This window comes from Dunckerocampus dactyliophorus, chromosome 9, assembly GCF_027744805.1.
Source record: "Dunckerocampus dactyliophorus isolate RoL2022-P2 chromosome 9, RoL_Ddac_1.1, whole genome shotgun sequence".
Classification (NCBI taxonomy): domain Eukaryota; kingdom Metazoa; phylum Chordata; class Actinopteri; order Syngnathiformes; family Syngnathidae; genus Dunckerocampus; species Dunckerocampus dactyliophorus.
In genome coordinates, this window is record NC_072827.1 from 2,060,224 (window position 1) to 2,082,721 (window position 22,498).

General features: G+C 43.6%; 2 protein-coding genes across 5 annotated transcripts in view; one reads left to right on the forward strand and one right to left on the reverse strand.

Moving 5' to 3' along the window:
* sema5ba (sema domain, seven thrombospondin repeats (type 1 and type 1-like), transmembrane domain (TM) and short cytoplasmic domain, (semaphorin) 5Ba) overlaps window positions 1-22,254 on the forward strand; it is a 149,801-nt gene extending 127,547 nt beyond the window's left edge. For 3 of the 4 annotated variants that reach the window (XM_054786373.1, XM_054786374.1, XM_054786376.1), the window contains 7 exons: window positions 2,528-2,740; window positions 3,385-3,555; window positions 6,356-6,493; window positions 6,670-6,714; window positions 7,894-8,099; window positions 17,948-18,093; window positions 19,558-22,254. In XM_054786373.1, coding sequence (XP_054642348.1) covers window positions 2,528-2,740; window positions 3,385-3,555; window positions 6,356-6,493; window positions 6,670-6,714; window positions 7,894-8,099; window positions 17,948-18,093; window positions 19,558-19,627 — 989 coding nt within the window. In that variant the 3' untranslated portion in view covers window positions 19,628-22,254. Of the gene's footprint in view, window positions 1-2,527; window positions 2,741-3,384; window positions 3,556-6,355; window positions 6,494-6,669; window positions 6,715-7,893; window positions 8,100-11,987; window positions 13,000-17,947; window positions 18,094-19,557 lie in introns of those variants that run through there. The other variant, XM_054786375.1, reaches the window with a different exon arrangement.
* Window positions 12,214-22,498, reverse strand: part of slc49a4 (solute carrier family 49 member 4) — a 46,010-nt gene continuing 35,725 nt past the window's right edge. The window contains exon 9 of the mRNA XM_054786380.1: window positions 12,214-20,350. Coding sequence (XP_054642355.1) covers window positions 20,235-20,350 — 116 coding nt within the window. The 3' untranslated portion in view covers window positions 12,214-20,234. The remainder of the gene's footprint in view (window positions 20,351-22,498) is intronic.

Below are 22,498 nucleotides of genomic sequence, written 5' to 3' on the forward strand. Positions count from 1 at the left end.
CACGGGGAGAACATGCCAACTCCAAGTAACTCCAACTCCAACTCCAAATGCCCAGGGGAGAATCGAACCCAGGTCTTCCCGATCTCCAGACTGTACCTGTATTGGCCAACGTGCTAACCACTAGACCACCGTGCGGCCCTGCAAAACAAGTCATTTTTGCTTTTTGTTGTTTGCTTTTTTCAGTTTTCTTGTTCAGTTATATTTTTAGAATGTGCTGTAGGCCAATAAAGAAACAGCGGCGGGCCGCAATTGTCCCTCGGGCCACACTGTGGACACCCCTGCAATACAATTATAATAAATGCGATATCAGTGTCACGTATCACGGCAACGGTAGTTTTTTTCCCTCGTTAAAATCGTCATAAGTTGTGCTGCGCCACCGTTTCTAGAGAGAACTCTTGCATTACACTTTTTACCCTTAGGTCCCAAAATGATCCCTTTTTTTACATTCTCTGCATCAGATCTTTTCAACAATTTCAGACCTAACCATAGATTTTAAGTCTTTTTTTCTCTTTTTTTTAATAAAATATTTGTCTTTTTATACAAATGGTAAACGGTGAGAGCAAATCCTGGAGTTCCAATTAGCCTTCAAACTGACTACATTTTGAATCCAAAATGTGATCATTTAACATTAAATCTTGTTTAGTATGTTTTGTATGAGCTGTTATATTTTTATTCACGCGCCTTTTCCTGAACTGACTTTCTTCACGCCCGATTGGCTAACATGGGCTTACCGTGAGGCCTTCTAGTGCCACCGGCTGCTTTGGCGTGCGCTCGATAGCCTGCAAGTATGTTTCGATGTGAAATAGAATTCATTTGTTTTTTTAAACAGCCTTTTGCACGTTGACACATAGCCATAGTGTGGAATGAGGCCACAATTGATGTCACGTTCCATTTTTCTTTCAGAGGTTGTCAGCACTGAACCCTCATTGAAGTGATGTTAAAAAAAAAGGGGGTGCTTGTTGAAGGATTCATGATGGTTACTTTACTTTGACAACGTGCGAGGGGACATTTTATAGGAGCAACATTTTTCCTGCTGTCACTTTCCTTAAAGAGAAGTCTTATTTTACAGTCGGGCTCGCCGCCCTGGGGCCCTTTAATCATACATCAGCAGATGATTCCAGAACCATTCGCTTTACTCTTTCCAGCTTGTTCTCAGTTAGAGGTCAGTGCAGGTCATCACAGACTTAGCAATCATAGATGACCTGCTTTGGACCCCCTGCAGTCTTGCATTATATGCATCCTATATGCAGTGGAAGCCGCATGTGTTGTTCTTATTACTAAAAAGTGCCCAAGATACTGTACATGAGAGCCAAAGGGGTCATGTCTGTGAGAAACGGGTACGTTTATGTGGACATGTGCTGGACAACCGCTTATGTCAGGGATGTCAAACTCAACCGCACAGGGGACCACAAGTCAAAGCCTACTTTAGGTTGTGGGCCGAACTGGACATTACGCTGCACCCCATCCCCCAACTTTGTATCTTTCCAATTATTTATCCTGTAATTTTCAACACTTGTATATTTCTGCTTATAGAAAGTACTAAAAACCTTAAAACCTTCTTGTCCTTTTAACCAACATAATTGGTGAATGAGGCATGCTCATATGGATCATCAGTGCGCACACACACACACACACACACACACACACACACACACACACACACGACAAGACATGCCCCAATGATCCAGGCTCAAAAAATAAGATAAGTAAGCAGCCTACACAGCTTTTGTCTCGGTTCCCCCTGCGTGCGGTGCCGGGGTTGGAACATACACTATAATTCACCCCTGTGGTTGCGTTTTCCGGTTGGGACAAAATGCGCGTGACAGGTTGTGAATGTGTCTTGATGTGGACATACATTTTTTTTAAATCTTCACTCGTGTGGATGGAGTGGGGGGAAATGTCCATTTTTTCATGTCCGTTCATTCCCGCTTGAAATTTCTACTTTCTGCGGATTCACGATTCTGGTTGTTTTGGCGTGGTTGTTCATTTCAGTAAAGTGATTGTTGATCGACCACCTCTTCGTCAGTCTCTCAATGTCCGGGGAAAAGCTACGGTATTTTATATCGGCACAAAAACGTCACAATGCGTGAGATGTGTAACCCGGAAGAGTTTGCAGCTGCGGAATGGGCAGATTCCGCATTTCCCAGCGTGCTTTAAAACGATGACTTTTGACTTGACTGTCTTTTGCCTCTTGAAGGTGTTATTTTCTCCCTACAGGGTGTAATAGTTAAAGTGATGCTGTTTTTAGTCGTGTGCAGTTAAATTATTTTGACTTTTGGTCTGAATCTGGCAACCTTGTTAAGAATGGTCGTGAATTGCGTGCCGTATACCGTAGTTTGTAGTTTTTAAATGAAAATGTCAGAGGAGTAGTTTATACGGAGGAGTCGCTTAATTATGCAGATGGCTGTAAGCACTTTGTTTGATAAAGTCCGTGAGGCGGGCCAACTCAATGCTTGTGTCGATGTCAGTCCGCAGTCCGAGGGCTGTGGACATAAGCGGGTCCACTGTAAATTGTTGTTCTCCACAGGCCTGGTGGAGGAGCTCTTGAGGACCCCCGTGGTGAGAGTGGCGGGCAACGGCTGGTCGTCGTGGGATACGTGGTCCAGCTGCTCTCAGAGCTGCTCCAAAGGTTACCGCACCCGGCGGCGATCCTGCTCCGGGCCGGAGGGGAAGAGCGCCCCCGTGGCCTGCCGCGGATCCCCAGTGGAATACCAGGACTGCAACGTCCAGGCGTGTCCCGGTGAGTCCTCCCAAAACCGTGCCCACCCCATCTTGGGCATGTATCACTTGTTGCTAGGCAGAATTCATGGGGCTCGATGAAAAAATCAAGCCACATCCCCGAGACTGTTGAATGAACATGAGGAAGTAAGACGTCATCTCCATCTATCATCGACCACTTGAATCACCAGTCTGCTGCCCTGGTGGGTGTGGCTTATTGACACACGCCAACGCACACGCAGCAGGCCGCAGTATATTTTTAGCCACCTCAAAGAAACTCTAGGCTATGTGTCCTTGAGTGCATCCCGCCTACGGGGTTGGCGGTGCAGTGGGGTGGGGTGGGGGGGTCCAATCAGGGAGTCTTAGAATTGAGCCTCACGTGCACAGCCTGCCTGGACGTGCACTCCATATAGACACTCAGTGGCCAAGGACGGGGCTGGTGACAAAACAGAGACTGGCTGCGAAATTGTAATTGATGACGAGATTAGAGACGGATGGAGCCAATATAGATTAGTGTGCGCGCGCCCGTGTGAGAAAGAGAGATAGAACGAGGCAGAGAGTTCGGTTCCAAACTTTTAGTGACATTCCAGGTCAGGAGCTCTCACTCTGACCTAAAAAAGCAGCGCAAAATGTGTGTGTGGTTGAGCTGTGATGTTGTGGTTTCAGTCAAAGGGGCGTGGTCCTGCTGGTCAACCTGGTCCCAGTGCTCGGTGGGTTGCGGCGGCGGCCACTACCAGCGTACACGCTCCTGCAATAGCCCGCCGCCGTCCAACGGAGGGGACATCTGCTTGGGGCTGCACACCGAGGAGGCCCTGTGCAACACACACACGTGTGATGGTGAGCCTGCTGACAACGCAACACAAATAACGACAAAACAACACACACGCAGCAAGTATGACCAATAGGACATTTTACTTCTGGGAAAATGGTTCTCTTGTGAGGACATTTTGTCTTGTGCGGACACTGTTTCTCATGACTGTTTTACTGGTGAGGACATTTTTCACTTCTTATTGTTTCCCAACAGAAGTATTTGTCAGTGTGAGGACATTTTGTCTTATGGGGACATCCATTCTTGTGAGGACATTTTTTTCTTATGAGAAAATGTTTCCAATGGGGACATTTGTTTTTATGAGGACATCTTGTCCATGGGTATTTTTTTTCTTGTGAGGACGTTATTCGTATATGATGGGGACATTTTCCCTCGTGACAATGTTTTCTTTATGGACACATTTTTTCCTGGGAGGATGTTTTTCTTGTGAGGACATTTTCCTTTGGGGATATTTTTCCTTTTAGAGACATTTTGGCTGGTCTACAAAAATCCCAATTTTAGGAAATGATAAATGTCCTCATTACGTGTGTTCAGTGCATCACACAGAAGTTCCGATGATTTCTGCCCAAAGTGTCCTATTGTGTCCCGCCAAGTGTCACGTTCCCTGAGTGCTTTTCAACTGGAATTATCCCGCCTGCCAATCACGAGGCGCGCAGCGTCCACGCTCCGCCTCCTGGCTAATTGCAGACAAGGAAAGGTGAATGACTTCCTGTCTGAGATGCTAATCGGCTTCTTGTTTTCCTCTGTGGACTTCCTGTCAAGTCCTTCACTGATGGACGGCCTCGCTGCATCGATCAATCATTAATCGATGCGAGCGTCATAAGTCATGTGTCTGCCTGCACGCGGACCTGTCAATCATGGCGGTACTTGATGATGACGGCTAATTGATTCAAACTTAATGAATTGTTGCAGGAAGAAGTGGAGGGCGGAGCTTCAAGACTGAAGCAGTAATGAATGAAATATTCTGTCATCATTTCCTCCACTAAAGAGCCTCCATTGTCAATCCAACTTTGGTTAAAAATGAAAATAAAAATTCTGATTTTGATTTAGCTTTTGCAGTGTTTTACCATATTGCAGATTATAAAAGTATGCTCCTAATTCCCCAGCTACGTGCAGACACAAAAGGAAAATGACAGGAGACAATAGCAAAGTAACACCTGCTTGGAGAACCTGGGGAGAGAAAAAGAAGTCAAAAGAGAGTAAAAAGTCAAAAGCAATAACAAAAGGCAAAAACCATCCGCTCCTGGTTGCTGGTTTTGCTTAATATAAGAGGGGACAGACGTAGAGAACATACAGTAGAGAGCAAAAAGCCGTAACAGAAGACAGCAACAGCATCACCAACTAGTGCTTGATTTAGCTTTATTAAAGAGGGGACAAGCAGAGAAAAACAGAGAACAGAAAGCAGTAACAAGACAGCAATAGCAACATTGCCTGTTGGCGCTCGGTTTCAGAGGGGACAATCAAAACAAAAAGCAATAAAAGACATCAGCTAATAGTGCTTGGTTTCAGAGGGGACAGACAAAACAAAAAGCAATAAACGACATCAGCTAATAGTGCTTGGTTTCAGAGGGGACAGACAAAACAAAAAGCAATAAAAGACATCAGTTAATAGTGCTTGGTTTAAGAGGTGACAGACAGAGAAAAAGCAATAAAAGACATCTGCTAGTGTTTTGTCTCAGAGGGGACAGACAGAGAAACATAGAAAAAGCAATAAAACACATCACCTACCAGTGCTGGGCTTAAGAGGGGACAGACAGAGAAACACAACAACAAGCAATAAAATACATCACCTAATATGGTTGATTTAAGAGGGCCAGAGAGAGAAAAAAGCTTTTAAAAAGCGTTTTGCTTCAGAGGGGACAGATAGGGAAACAAACAGCAAAAAGATACATCACCTAATATGTTTTGTTTAAGAGGGAACAGACAAAAACAGGGGGAAAAACAAATACCACCTATGAGCACTTGAATTAAGAGGGGACAGCGAAACAAACAACAAAAAGTAATGACAGACAACATCACCTTATATAGTGCTTGGCCTAAGAGGGGACAGACAGAAGACATCACCTGCTACCATTTACTTTAAGGGGGGACGGACAGACAGAAAAAAAGCAATAAGACAACTACAAGTGGTTGGTTTCACAGGGGACAGACGGAGAAACTGGGGGGAAGCGATAAGAGACATCACCTACTAGTGCTGGGCTTAAGAGGGGACAGACAGAGAAGCAGAACACAAAGCAATAAAAGACACCACCTAATACAGTATGCTTGCTTTAAGAGGGGACATGCGGAGAAACTGTTAGTCCCCTTGGTCATAGAGCCAGAATGCCATGGAGGACGAAGGCGCAGCCTGTGAAACATGTGGAGGTGTTTTGTGGTTCTAGATGCGTGTTGGGCCAGAAGAGAGCGGATGGACGTCCAGGCTCTCAGTCCAGGTAAACGTCTGCGCAGTTTTTGAGGCGTCCAGAACCAACCTTCCTTTCATTTTATTCCTGCTGCTTTTGAAAAGAGTGCAGCAGCAGGTGCATGTTCTTCAGGTTGAGGCGGGGGTGGCGGGGGTGGTTCCCCGGTGGTTCGTCTTTCCTCTTGGGTGGGAGCTTCTGTTTGTTTGGTCGTCGTCTCGGGGAAACAACACTGAGGCTCAGGAGGCGAACATCTCCAGTGTGCGCTAAGCTAACTCCATCTTGTTGACACGGCAAACACTCTTGTGGCTAAACGGGCGTCAGGAGGCGGGGCCTTCCTTGGTGGTGGTCTCCTTGGGTGTGCGCACCATGCCTGGTCACGTGGTCATGCTGTGCTGTTTGCGTGCAGGCGGCTGGATGGCCTGGTCGCTCTGGTCGGCCTGCGACGACTCGGGCGTTCAGATGAGGAGTCGAGTGTGCGGCACCCAAGGTGGCGCCCCCTGCCTGGGGAACGCTACTCAGCGCAGAGACTGCAACGAAATACCCGGTGAGTCGTCACGACATAGTACGTCAAAACAAGTTCTGTTTTTGTCGTCTTACCGTCAGTCTCATGTTTTTTTTAATTTTATTTTCTCCATGGGACATCTTCATTGCTGCCATCTTTGTTTCTGCATGTGTGTGTGCATGTGTGTCTGATCGTTCCTGTTCCTGTGCTCTCTGCAGTCATCCTGCCTGCGTCAGGCTTTGATAAGGACCAGCACTGCGGAGGTAAGTAGATTAGCTCGCTAGCTAGCAGTGCTGTCATCACATCTGTTCCCATGCATGCTACATACAGTATACGTTACATGCTACATGCTACATGTTACATCTGCATATTTGCGTATTCATTCCACTCTCTCTCCTCGTAGCCCATCAGGACATTGCAGAAACTTTTTATTGTCAATATTTTCACAAAAAACACAAATGACAACAATAGAGACTAAAACTGACTCACTTTGCACTTTTATCGGAATGTGTTCTTCCTGGGTCCACACCACATTTGTAGGCGTTTTTGTGTAACCCTGCTCAGTAACTAGTAAAAACATACAAACAATGCCCAGCGCATAAACACACCTGCCTTATGCTTTGTGCTTGGAAGAGGTATCTAAGACCTCTGTAGATAAACATGCAGTTTATATCTGATGTTTTTATTAAGATTCATGTATTACGCACCGACAGTTTATAAAAAGTCCAAAAAAATACAAAGTGTTAAAATATAAACTCAAAATATTTACCGTGATCCCTCATTTATCGCAGCTAATTGGTTCCAGACCTGACCGTGATAAGTGAATTTTCGTAAGGTAGGATTCTTTATTTATAAATGGAATAGAGCATAGAAAACCTGTTTACGACTGTCTAAATACAGTTTTTAACATTATTAGAGCCCTGTAGACATGAAATAGTACCCCTATAGTCACCGTTACACTCTTTTTACCCAAAAAAGCGGACATAATAAGAGAAAATAAGTCACTGAAGACATAAATAAGAACCGTGTTTGTGTGTGTTGCTATCAGTGTCTTCCCTAAGGGAGTTGATGTCGGACAGGAAGTGATGTTGGGGGTTCGGCGTTGACTTTTAGCTTGGCGTGGGTTAATGCTGCAACAGTAGCCCGTGTTTTTATTAGGGATTATTTTGCCTGTTGTGAGATCATTCTAACACGCAATAAAAGCTTGTTGTTCCGGCGAGCAAGTCTGTGTTACAGTAACATTACTGACACCTGGTGACCATTGGAGAATACTACAAGTACATGCTGTCACATCTTTTGTGGCGAGGGAACACTGTATCGTCAAAAAATAAAGAAATACTTGTATTAAAAATCAAAATGCATGAATTGACCCTCCTTGGTGGAGGTAATAGCAATCCTTGCCTTGCATAAAAAGATAAATGTTGTCCATATGTCTCCCCCAGCATTCACCTCCATCCACCTGATCGCCACGGGCGTGTCTTGCTTCCTGGGGGCGGGGCTCCTGTCCTTCCTGGTCTACGTGTACTGCCAGCGCTTCCACAAGCCGTCACAGGAGTCGGCCGTCATCCACCCGACCACGCCCAATCACCTCAACTACAAGGGTAACAGCACGCCAAAGAACGAGAAGTACACGCCCATGGAGTTCAAGGTGGGTCCTCGCTGTGGCTGCCGTGGTGGTGGACTGTAGCTTTAAGCGGAATACGCGTGCTTCATGTTTTATTTACTACTTTTATTGCCGCATTCATCTCAGCGCGAGAGGATAAATCACCCGCGTCTTTATTAACGACCGGCGTTAACGCCACACTGCGCTGCGGAGGTCTCATTAGTTCCAAAAAGCAGCTTGTTATCAATGCCTTCTTCTTCTTCTGTGAAGGGCCCCATCCTACACTTGCAGCTTTTCACACTGAAGTATGTGATTCCAATGTTGTACACCATTTCTAGGACATCTTGACAATTTCTAGCATCAAAACTTCAGGAATTCCATTTATGGCAACTTGGCTGGTGTCCAGCGGAAATCGTGGGCGCTGCTCAGTACCGTCGCTTCTTCTTGAAAATGGCAGCCACGAGTGGGGTTTTCAATGTAAGAATTGTGTATCTAAACCGGAGTAAGACAGCAATGGCGGCATTTTTTGTTTTCGGGGCGCTAAAGCCGGACCTCACCAGCTGTTTCGTCAAGAAAGCACAGCAAAATAACCGAAAATTAATAAGAGATTGAAGATGAATGAATAAATAAATACATACACATAAAACATGCAATATAATCAGATAAATGAATAAATGTATGGTCAATAAAATAAATGAAAGATTAAACATAAACAAAAATAAATAAGAGAAATAAAACAAATCAAAGTAAACACATAGAAAGTAAAATAAAATAAATGAGATAAAGATAAATAAATCAATCAATTAAAATAAATACATAGAAAACAAAATAAAATACATTTAAAATAAATGAAAGGTAAAGTAATACATAAAAAACAAAAATGTAGAGAATAAAATAAATGAGCAGTTTAAAGTTCTGTAAATGACTAAATCAGTACAAATACAATCGGGGTGGAGCTCCTCTGGCTCCCTCTGGTGGACAGAGGCAGCTGATGACTCATAGCAGCCCCAGCAGCCATGGCCAATGAAATGCTTTTGGAAGTGGTTAAAATAGTTGGGTTTTCTTCATTTTAAAGTCATATTGGTGCTTGTTTGGATATTTCTTAGCTACAGCTTGAGTGTTGAGTTGCTGTGTGATGATTTTAGCATTCTTTGGAAGGTGACTCCGTCAGTCACACCGTTACATTGAGAAATGACCTCCTGCTGTTTCCGATGGGTTGACGATGTCGTTGTGAGTTCCCTTATGGCTCGTGATTGGCTCCTGCCGAAGAAAGAGCAACTGTTTGAAGTAGAAGAAATTAGGGTATTTCAATGATTTCATTCCACCGATTTTGCGTTGGATGTGTTTTTTATTCATCACCAGTTTTTGGTATGTTGAAAACGTGGTGGTCACAATATTAGAAACAGCTCTTGGTTATGAGGCAGTACGGTTGTATAAAAATGTATAAAAATGTTGTTAAATAGTCCAAATGTTTTGAAATAATCAAAATAAGAAGATCTTGTTAAATAATAAACATGGTTAATAGCAGTGAATGAGGTGAGACTCTAGAGGAAGGTTGACGTGTAACTTCCCTCTCCGCCATGCACGCCTCGCTCTGCCTTTTCTAACCTGATTACGTCTCGCCGAGATGATCTGAAGGGTCGCCTCGCCTGCAGAGCGCCGTCTTTGTGAGACACTCTCGCTAAGCGTGTTTGACATGAAACCAGATTACATTTGTTGCTCATTTCCTCTCTACGGTGGCCCGGAGCAGCAGCGCGCAGCACAGGAATAATGGTAAACAACGGTAAAACACATGCATGTTGCTCATTGGAGATGCTGCAATCACATAAATGCTGCAGGACCAAAACCAAATGCAAAAGAAAAATACAGCAAAGACAAGTACAACAACCCCCCCCCCCCCAAAAAAAAAAAAACAAACAAACTGCATGACAGAAAAGCTCACAGAATAAAATGGAAGTTAGCCAGGCTACCAGGAAGTTGTGCACTTTCGTTTATGTTTTTGGCCATAAAAATGGGTTACGTCATAATACAGTCGTCCCTCGCTACTTTGCCCTTCAACTTTTGCGGCGTCGCTCTGTCACGGTTTTAAAAAAATACATTAATTCATAAATCATGCTGTTTTGTGATTGAATATAGTCTACTATTAGTTTATTATTAGTTTAAAAATAAACATATTGAAGGAAATTGTATTTATTTTTTGCCTATGTTTTAAGCATTTTCAAGCATAAAAATGGCTAAATACAAATAAAAGTCCTTTAGAAGACGCATTGAAAGATGCTGTGAGGGCACGTAGTATTCTACACTGGTCACTAGGTGTCAGTAATGCTACACTGACGATACATAATTACTTGGTGATAATGTGACTGTGTTAACATGTCTGAGTTTATATTATGTCTTATTTTCTCTTATTATGTCTACTATATTGGCTAATAGGAGTGTAAAGGTGACTATAGGGGTGTTATTTCATGTCTAGAGGGCTCTAATCATGTTAAAAGGTTCTAAACGGGTCCTCTATGCACTACTTATGAAAATGTTCCATTTATAAAGAAGGAATCCTACTTGGCGGAAATTCGCTTATCCCGGTCGGGTGTGGAACCAAGTAATGGCAATAAACGAGGGATGACTGTACAGAATGTGTAACGAGAGCCAATTGGTGCAGCTGTGCAGGAGTGTGTTGTGAACTTCACTCCCTCACGCCGAACATTGATGGTTGACAGTTCGGGCTTTTTCACCTGAGTTATTGCAGCATTTTTCTGTTGCACGTGTTTTTGGTTTTGGATCGTTTCTGTCTTTTGAGTGTTTCGGTTTCACTCATCAATTAATTTGGGTTGATGACAACATGAAAGAGCCTATACTGTAAGGCACAAAGCTTGGAACCTTGGTTAGCGTAATTAAATTGTTCCAGACGGTCTGACTCTAACCAAAACAGATGCTAATCAAATCAATTTTCCCCTAAGAAATAAAGTACAGCGTTGCCAGACTCTAACCAAAACAGACTCCAACCAAGGCAAATTCTCCCATAGAAAATAATGTAAATCTCATTAATCCGTTCCAAACACCAAGAAATGTTAACACGAAACACATTTTATAACAATAGTTTGACCTGCAGAAAATGATGGAAAAATAACGACAAATGAAAGGACAATTGAACATTTAACATCACTTTTACCTACTTGTGTTTCTTGCTTCCACAAAACCATCAATTAACAAAGTAACACAAAATAAACACATTATTCTGCTGCAACCACAATTTGCAAAAATGTCAAATATCTATCGAACTCAAGATCGATGTTTTTGACCCGATAAACACGTACCTCGCTGTTTGATAATACGTTGCAAGATTACGTGTTGGGCGCGTGATCCAAGATGGTGGCGTAAACAAACCGGACGGTATTTTGGACGCTAAACAAGAGGACGAACGCAGGCTGAATTTCAAAAAATAACTCATGGCAAAACAGGAAGGTGGCGTTAAAGAGGAAGGTGTTGCTTTCACTGCCACATCGTGCCTGTAAATGTTCGTTTCTGCATGTAAAATTATGAAAAACGTGTTTTTGTAACATTTTTGAGAGTCAACCTCTGATGATGACATAGACGGGCGACATAGCTGACTCCCGGTACCGGTAGCCATTTTGTTAGCAAGCTAAGGATGCTAACAGGACACCACAGTCGGACTCAAGCAGTGTGTTGCTAACCCCACAAGATGCACGCCATATTGTACGTTAACCGGAACACGTACACAAACCCAAGGCAAAATTTTGGTGGAAATTGACGACATTAACCGAAAAACCGATGTGGCCCGCAGGCCGTGCTTTGGCCCCCGCTGCAGTACGCATTCACTTGCAAAAGATGTATAAAAGCCACCAGTACGGCGTGTTTAGCGGATGCCCGTTAAGAAGGTACCTTGACGAGAAATGTCATGTGCTGGCCTTTTAGACGCTGAACAAGAACAACCTGCTGCCCGACGAGCGCTCCAACTTCTTCCCGCCATCGCTGCAGCAGACCAACGTCTACACCACCACCTACTACCCCCCCGCCCTGGGCAAGTTCGACTACCAGCCCAACTCCTCGCCCTCGCCGTGCCGGACGTACAACCACACCAACAACAGCTGAGGGCCCCACCACCGTGACACCCCCGCCCCCCTCCTGCCCCTAAGACACAACATCCAACCCCACCCCACCGCCAGAACTTTCCTTGAGGAGAGGAGAGCTTTGTGCGACGCCACGGGGACGTGCCGTGTCCTTCTTCATGGGGCGGAAGGACTCACTTGGCAAACAAAGGGGCGTGGCTCTGGATTGTAAATAACCTGTCGGGACGGACCAGTGGGCGGAGGGAATCCATGGATTCTTCAGTCTGTTCCGCTAATAGCACGACTGCAGTCATATCAAATATGGCCGCCGTGCTGCGTTCAAGGAGTGACAATAAGATGGTAGATGACGTCAAGGCGGCGCGTAGCATAGAGACGTGATTTCTTCTTCCTCTGTAACACCTTTTTCTAAACGGACTGTACGTGTGCACGTGTGTGTGGACGTGCACAGCATGACTCTTTATTTATAGATTTGAATAACATTCTATTTTATTACGATGCCAAGCCACTGTAAATGTGTCCACAACGTAACACTTTTTGGTTTTGTTTTTGTTATGAACTACTTGTTCCACGTCCACGCCCCCTCCGGCTTCGTTTGGGCTCTGAGCGCCGCCCTGCAACCTTTCCCCCAAGCCGCTCAAACATCACAAAGAACTCACGCCGAGAGAAACAAGATGGCTTGAGCTCCGCCACCCCCCCCCCACGGCGATGCGGGGCTCCGCCCCCCCCTCTATGCAACGTACCAGGCCCCTCGTGTAGACAGACTGTCATCACTGCCTTCTAGACACTGTGAATCTTTTGTACTCTATATTTTTGTACATTGTACGTGGTAAAGATAATAAACCTTGATGCCAACGTGACGCACGGCACTTTTTATGACACTTTAAAGACCTCCTCTCGTCCCCCGTGATGCAAGAGTGGCTGTTTACTGATTCTAACAGTATCACGTGTCCCGAGAGAAGGGGTGTCCAAGCGTTTTCCACCGAGGACCGCGTACTGAAAAATCAACGATGCCACTTTCACATCAAAGCAACCTGCGTAGCCTGCATCTCAGCAGGTGACGAAAATATTCATATTTACATATTTACACTTTTTTGATGGTTTTTCCTCTTCGACTTTCATCTCATACATACTTTTTCTAATATTGTCTTTTTTCCAATATTTTGACTTTATTATCGGAACATTATAACTCTTACCCAACCTCATTTTCCTAAGATTGCAACTTTATTCTTTCTTTTGTTTGCCTCTCATATTACGACTTTAAAAAAATACATATTTTAGTCATTAACTCATTCAATCCCCGCCATTCAAGATGATTTTGACTGATCTTTCAAGGCACACAGAATATTGTGTTCTATGGTTACAAACACATGAAACCTACCAAAAGAAACATTAGACTCCCGTCTTTCATCAGAAAAAAAAGCTCGTTTCCACCTTTTTCCGTTGTTTAGTAATCAGCAGTAGAACATAGGCAAGTTTCAGGAAAATCTCTGTTCCCAACTAAAACAGTGAGAAAACCAGCCTTTTGTGATAAAGATACATTTCAAGCATAACTTTCACTTTGACACAAATATTTGTTGCTTTTGTGACAGCTCAAATATCTAAACAACAATACGACAAAAAAATGGTTGATTTACATCAAAACAACCATTTATGTACAAATATAACGCCATCAACTATTTACAGTTTTCACATTTGGAACTGAAGTATGTGTGTTCACGCATGCGCAGGCTTTGAAATTTCCCTACAATGCATAACCTTCTTCACGCTACACTCCTTCGCGCTCTCTCACTTCCTCCTTCCTGTCACGTGTGATTCTTCTGTTCACACGATCCCTGCCGAGCTCTTATCAAATGCACTTCTGCCACCTTGTGGCCCTTTTTATGGCTTAACATTGCTCTGAAGTGAAATGCGTGAAATGAGCTGCGTCATCACTCAAAACAACGTAAAAGACGTATAAATACGCTGTTGGGATGGGGCGTTCGGCATTATAAATACGTCTTTGGTATTGAATGAGTTCATATGAACTTACATTACAATTTTTTTAATATAAATATTTAAACTTTCTTCTCATACATTTTTCTTGTCTTGTTCTGTTTTTATTCTCATTGCAACTCTTTTGTTTGATTCTCATAATATTACTTTTTTTTAAAGTTACATATTGTAGTCGTTAATAGGGGTGTCACAAGACAGTTCACGAAATGAGACGAGACAAGCGATTGGGTCTACGAGAACGAGACGAGATTTTAACACTGATTTTAACAAAAGTACAATGACAAATATTTGAAAAAATATACTAATCTACTAATTTAATTTCTACTACGTTACACTCTACTCTGTGTGTATGCTAGCAGCCCCGCCTCCACCCACCGAGACAAGGAGACTGTATGACTGACAAAAGGACTCACTCCGTTCATGCCGTTGTTCTATGGAACAAACACACCAAGGTGCTGAAACCAATGCACAGAGTGAACTCTCTTCCTGCCTGTTTGGAGGCTGGGCACGAGGACACGCATGCACATGGCGATATATTGAGGCCGGCAAAATTGTCCAGTTCATTTCCATTTACACTAGGTTCTCAACTTACAAACACAATTGGTTCCAGACGACCGTTCTTAAGTGGAATTGTTCTTAAGTAGGGGAAAAGGTAGTATTACCAATGATATAGGTACTACATGTACGTGTATACATATACAGTATATGTGTATGTATGTAAATACGAGTTTGGATGCAGTAGTAATATTAAACCAGGATAATGAATGAAAAAAACAATAATAAAAGTGATATAATAATACGTAATGATAAATGTTATTTACCTTTGAAGAGGAGTGGTCGAGCATACGTCGTTGTGGAGGAGGAGGAGGAGTTATTGAAAAAAGGACAAATGGTGGTTAGACTCTTCTAAAAGAGGTAGTTCAGGGGAAACTACAGAGGTGGAAGAATTGGTGACGAAGGTGCAGATGAAGGTGTAGGCATTGGTGGCGAGTCACTTGGCGATGACGGTGCAGGAGTAGCAGATCTACGTTTGAAGAAGGTTTCAATGGAAGTTTGTATGGTCTTCCTTTTCTTCTCCTCACAGATGATACGGTAGCGCTGTAGAGCGCCATTTTCCAAATAAATTCAAATGACAAAATATCGCAATTTTTGTCAAAATACATGAAAATACAGACCGGTCAGTTTGCGTTCGTATCTCCGAATGTTGGCAAGTCGGGTGTTGGTAAGTAGAGAACCCAGTGTGTTGTGCGATTCATTCATTTATTGTCGTCCCAGGCCTGGTGTCCATGACCACAAGTGTCCTTTTTTTTTTTTTTCAGAACGAGAAATCTTGTCACCTTTTAATCTTGTGAGCTCTTGTGACACACCTCGTCTTTAATATTTCTACTTTATGCTATTTTTCCTCTTAATTTGACAACTTCATTGTCACAATATATTGTTTTTATTCTCATAAAGTTGCTGCTTTTTTCCATTTTTGTTGTTTTTCTTTTTTGTTTTTTTTTTAGTTTCTTGTTTAATTGTGTTTTTAGAATGTGCTGAGGCCGTAAATGGCTTCTGGGCTGCACTTTGGACCCCCCTGCCTGGAGCCTTCTACCTCAGGCTTCACTACACGTCTTAAAATGACGCGTGGCGCCGTGAGAGCTGTAAGTTTGTTTGTCTTCAGCAACGTAGCATGACGATGCTGTTCAAACGAGTGTAATGTCATGTAACGCAGTACACATGTCAAAAATCACATGTGGAAGTCACCTTTAGACATCCGTCATACAAGCGTAAAATGAAGCAAAGCCCCGTTAAGGCCATTGTATTGCCTTTACTTTTTGCTGTTAATGACTTGAATGAGGCCACATGGGGAGCGGTGACGTTTACGTGGCTTGAGCAATCCTCTTAAGCTGCTGACGGAGGTCGTTAGGGTTGCCAGAGCGGCGACCCTACTGTATTGATGACAGGACTGTCAAGAAATCTGCCGAGGCCTGAGCTAATGTAGCTTGGAGAACAAGCTACACTCTGCTGTCATTTTACACTTTCATTGCAAAGCTTTATTGACAAACATTTAACAGCCGGAGAGTAATAATCCCTCCTTTATGGTGGTTCATTGGCTCCAGACCCGACCGTGGTAAGTGAATTTCCTGTCTCATTAAGGGCCCTGTTGCTGGGTTTCACGTGACATCACACAAGGGACGGGGGGCAAACAGGCGTATGCGTAACTAGAAGTCATGTTAAATCAGCAAACACCTATTTTGACTATAAAGCCCTAAAAAAAACTTCAAAAAAACGCCAACAATGTTCTGTTTACACAACTGAGCTGCATTATCTGTCAAGTATTAGCCCACATGTCATGTTTCATTTATACGCGGCTAGATGGACTGGGTTGTGATATCATGCGCTCCATGTATCACAATCAATATCATGGCGACTTACTCCAAGGACAGTTAGTTGTCCGTCTAGTCCAGCTGGTCTGGGGCATCTTTTCCAGTTTATTTTGAGTAGGTGGAAAGACGTTTCTATCCCTGCGGGGTTTATTATGATGCAGTCTCTTGGAGCAGTGTCCTCCTCGCCATACACACAAAGCCTTTCCACCTACGGTAACGCTGCGCGCCACTTTGTCGGCATGGCTTGGCAAGCTCCACATTTACACCACCAAGTCATGCCAGTCCTGACTCCCTCTTCTTGCGGGCCCAGCTTCTAAAACCTGGAGCTCATTCTCCGTATAGTCAGGCTCAAAAAGGTAAGGTTCTGGATCATCGCTTGTCCAAAAGTAGTCAACGTCGGCAGCGCTCACAAAGTCTGCCATGATTAGTAGTAGCAAACAGACATGTGCTTTTTATGCCGTTATTGTTGACGGAAGAAGCGCTAGTTCCTATCTATGGGATATGTGAACTCCCTGCGTCCAGGAAAGAAGGTCCGCTAATGTTCAAAATGATCAAAATATGGCAAAATCCTGTAAGTATTACATGTTATCCTGAATGTACTGTTACTGTTAAATGACAAAACATTGTTGGAGGGTTTTTTTATATTCGAAGTAGGTGTGTCCCATGACGTGCATCGTTAGCTCCCTCATGCTAACACACAGAAAAGGGAAAGACGCGTGTGCTCATGTTTCACATAAGGACTGTGGATGTTGGGCAAAATTCCCCCAAAACGTTCAGGGTCGCTGCACCGTGTAGCAAGTCAAACTTTCACAACGCAAACGGGAGAATAGGCCCCAATGATTTTTTTTTTTATAGTTAGATCATAGAAAACCAGTTTACTAGACATGAAATAACACCCCTATAGTCACCTTTACAATCCTATTACCTAATATAGTAGACATGGTAACAGAAAATAAGCCACATAAGACATAAATAAGACAGAGCATAGACTCATAGGCGAGCATTGGGAGGGTTTTGTTGACGTTCTACTTCCAGTGGTGGCTTTTGTCTCATCAGTGAAACATGAGACACCTAGTGACCACTGTAGAAAACTACATAGCATTCATTGTCTTTGAACGCATCTTCTTGTATTTTACTTTACATTTAGCCATTTTTATGCTTGAAAATGCTTCATTTAGTCCAGTGGTTATCAATTATTTTATTATTATTTTTTTTACTAATAATAGGCAAACCGTGAAAAACCCTGGTAGGGGGAAGCCGCGAAATTCGAACCGCAGAGTGGCAACGGGCAACTGTACCCTCAAGGGCCACTTCATTAGGGACAGTAGCTAACACAACGTGTATGTTTTCTCGATAAAGTGCTAATACGCTGAGAAGTAAAATGGTGAGAATAAATTTCCAATGAACCTCTTAAGCTAGTCTTCCTGTCCTTACTGTCCCACAGGAAGTCGCCATTCCTGCAGGTCCTGGGGTGATGAAGGGACAAATTAGTGTCCGTCTGTCCCTCCTCGCTCAGGAGCAACCGTTCCTGCTTCTGTCCTTTGGAAGACGATGCAGACGAAGGCGTGTTCGTGTGACGGACGCTACGAGGTGACCCATCTCATTTGTCTTCGTGTCCTGCTGGTCCGTGAAGTCAGCCAGCGGCAGGACACTTTGCAACTGCCTTGTGGGACGACAACAATCCTGCTCTTGTCTGACGTAGTTCAGCGAGACGGCAAAAGATTACATTTCGTCGTGTTGTCTTGAGTAACTTCTTTTCCTTCGTCGTCTCGTTTCCACGTCCATGTGGTTCACTTTACGCTGACTCTGCCTTTTCAAGCATCGGCAAGCGCAAGTTTCCACCTTCCTCTCTTCTATTCTATTTACGTTCTATAGCTCCTACTATTCATCTTACATTCATTTCCTTTTACTGCATAGTTTCACTTGAAACACGTCATATTTATGTCCTTCTTTACATTATTCATAATGAGGCTGCAAGGCACACCTGTGGCCCAAATATTAGGGGCACTTGCAGCCAAAATATTGGGTACAGTTGCTGTCTACATATTATACACCCAAAATATTAGGTGCGCTTGTGTCCAAAATATTTACCTGTCCAAATAATACCTGAAGCCAAAATATTAGGGCCTCCTGAGGCCAAAATAATAGGTACACCCAAATCATTAGCTACACGCGCATGCGTAATATTCGGTACCCAGGCAGCCCGAATACTAGGTGTAGTACTCCCAAAATATTAGGTACGCCAGCAGCCAAAATATCGGTTGCTGTCAAAAACATGAGGCACACACTAAATATTAGGTGCAGGCTACCTGGGACCAAAATATTAGGTACACCCAAATCGTAAGGTACGTTGGCGTCCATGTTAGATACCCAGGCAGTCAAAATATAAGGTACACCCAAAATATTAGGGATAGCCGAGGCCAAAATAGGTAGTGCTCCCAAAACATTAGGTACGCCAGCAGCCAAAAAATCAGTTGCTGTCAAAATATGAGGGATGCCTGCGGCATCCCAAATCATTAGGTACATTTGCGTCCACATTAGATACCCAGGCAACCAAAATATTAGGTACACCTAGACCATTAGGCACGCCTGTGTGCAAAATGTAAATTATAGTTGCTGCCAAAATATTAAGTACACCCAAAACATTAGGCACACTCAAAATATTACAGTAGCTGTGAAAATATTGGGGACAACTGAGGCCAAAATATTAGGTACAAAGACTTGGGATACTCAAGGCCAATATGCGAGGTACACCCAGACCATAATATGAAGTACCCAGGCAACCAAAATACTAGGTACACTTAAGTGTACTCTCAAAATATTAAGTACACCTAACACATTAAGCACAAAATATTAGTTACAGGTGTTGCCAAAATATTAGGGATACTTGAGGCCAAAATAATAGGTACACTAAAAATATCTGGTGCACTTGAGTCCTAAATATTAGGTACTCCTGCAGCCAACATATTAGGTACACTTAAACTACGAATGACTCATTGAGCTTTAAAAGCCAAGCAGAACGGCACTGATGCTATGTTTAATGTTTTTAATAAGGTGCTGGAAAGATTCAAAGGTCACGCACATGGAGGACATTTCCAAGGTGACGCCCACCGGGAGCAGATGACGAGGACGTGACCTTTCACGACACGAGACGAGGAAGGCAGGAGGCGGTAAGATTTGTGTACAAGGTGAGTGGAAACGGACAAGACGATTCCCACGCTGTGTGCAAACAAAAACACTTCCTTTGTGTCCGAGTCCTTGAAGAATCCGTTTGTTTTTCCCTTTTCCGTCTCAGGATCCTAACTTGGCGTCGACACAATGAAAGACTTTGGCTAAAACGCTTCCAATAAATACTGGCCAGCTAGCGAGGAACAAAGACAACACAAAGAGCATCGGTAGCGTCACGACGTCGATACAACAGCACAGGTCACCATGGCAACTTAAAAATACAAATCATTTTTATAAAAGTGTCTGCATGCTGGCGGAGGTTTTCTGCCGTGTCGCGTCAGCTTTCTGGCGGCGTCCGCTTTTAGGGAGGCGACGAAAGGCGCAAACGTTTAAGTTTAAAACCACATTGAGTGTAAACGAGTTAAAAAACTAAACAGGAAGTGTGAGTTCCGATCAAGATGTCCATATATACAGGCTAACACCATGCTAGCTCCCTTTTCTCCTCCCTCCTTGTGCAAATCCCGTTGCTGTTTAAAGGTCCCAATTTTGATTTTGTCTCCTCCTCACACTGACACGAAGACGTCCAAGTAGAGACGGTCGTAGGACTCCCTGAAGAAGAGGATGAGCACCAGGCTGAAGATGCAGGAGCCCGTCAGACACCAGTTCAACCAGGACAAGTCTGTGGACACAAGAAGACACGTCACACCTTCACTAGCGTTCCACGTCAGCACGGCTTTTCCACTCCAAATGCTTTTCCAAAAAAAAAAAAAAAAAAAAGTCTCGGAGAAGAGTGTGAACTCCCCTGCTAGAGAGGATCTTTGAACACCTCAGCAGGCTTTACGAGGCTTCAGCTTCTCAGCAGCCTGCAGAGTTTAGCAAACTGCAAAGTTAAAAAATAAATAAAAGCCTTTTCTGACTACTGAAGAAGCTCTGCAATGATTTCAGTGTGCTGAAGAATTCCTGCGTCTTGTGGAAGATGTATTGAAACCCCACCCCCTCCTCAAAGCCACCACTCCGTGTTGGGCTCCCCTAAATAAGCGGCAGACGAAAAGGAAAAAGAGCAAACAGACGAGGCTGGGTCACATGGTTCTTCGTGGAATGGCAGTCAAGAGGGCGACCACGCTATTTGATTGTGTACCTAATGAAGTGTCCAGGCAGTATACAGTAAGCTAAGTTAGCCCCGCCTGTTCGCGGTTCGGCATCCGCTCCCCCGCTTAGTCGCAGACTTTATACTCCACTTTAAAATGTAAATAATTGGGGGGGGTTTAAATAGAAGGTGGTTTGATGGCGCTATCCGCAGGGCGCTGTCTCACAAGTCAATCCACTCAACATTTTCCTGCAGGAAGATGCTTTGGCAAGACGTGATGCTGCCTAACAACAATCCCTCACCACATCGTGCTGTTTCGTGGTTGACTACTAATATTCGTAAAAAAAATAAATGCATATTTAAGAAAAAGTTACATTTTTTGGCCTAAATGAAGTATTTTCAAGCATAAAAATGGCTAAATGAAGCAAAATACAAATACTAGGCATTCAGATGACGCACTCAAAGAGACTTAACGATATGTAGTATTCCACACTGGTCACCGGGTGTCAGTAATGTTACAGTCAGAAGAAGAACAGGCTTTTATTGCATGTTTGAATGATCTCACAACAGGCACAATAATCCCAAACACGGGCTACTGTTGCAGCCGTAACCAACGGCGTGGCTTATTTTGTCTTATTATGTCTACTATATTGGGTAATAGAAGCGTAAATGTGACTATAGGGGTGTTATTTCATGTCTAGAGGGCTCTAATAATGTTAAAAAGCATATTTAGAAGGTCGTGAAGTTTTCTATTCTCTAACTATAAAAATAATCCATTTTGTTGTACTTTGCGGAAATTCATTTATCACGGTGGGGTTTGGAATCAATTCATGGGCTATCCACACGGAAACGTTTTCATGTGAAAACAGCAAAGTATTTTACCGTTTCAGCCTCTCATGCACATGGAAACGGCACTCTGGGTGCCCGGAAATGGCATTTTTTGAAAATGGCTCCCAGAGTGGGAAAATCTGAAAACGTGGGCTCGCCCTTTCCGTGTAAACGAGCAATCCGTTGCTTTTTGAAAACACTGCCGTCAGCGACCCACCGACACGGAAATGCGTGCGACCTGGTGCTTGTGCATGCACGTCGCTTCCCGCACGTTTTGCTTTCACATTAACAAGTCACTTTTTTTTTGGGCTACGTGAACAACCACGTTTTAACACGAAATACAAATTGGGCATCACGCCTGCAGTGTGAACATAGCCTACAAGTGTCCTATACGGCTAAAAAAAGTGGCTAGTTTTGCTCCAAGTCGCCATCTAAAGGTGTCTGAATACTCACTCGCTAAGGTGGCAAAACCGACCTGGTCTTCTTATTCTCTGGCAGACCAGGTGCATGAGGCGTGCTATGATGCCACCTACTGTACGGAGTTGGAATGACAAGCTCCATTCACAGACAGTCCCATTATAACGTGTTTAGGTAGCACCAAATCTATTTTGGGGATGGGAAACGGTACGCCTGTAAAGGTTTTGTCATGTGTATAAATGAATGAACCATTGTAGGGCTTTGGGGGGTACGTCCATTACTGGTGGCTTTTCGTTATGGGGGGGGGGGTCTTGGACAGGGAGCTACTGTATCAGAATGTGGGCGTTAAAAGGAGTTAAAAGGCGAGGCAGCCTGCGAGTGACCATGAAGAAGCGATGGAGGAGGAATGTTTATGTGATGAAGACAACAAACATGTCCTCACTTTCCCGCACAACTGTCTTTGGTTTGCTTCTCATTTTGTTTGTGGAACATGTG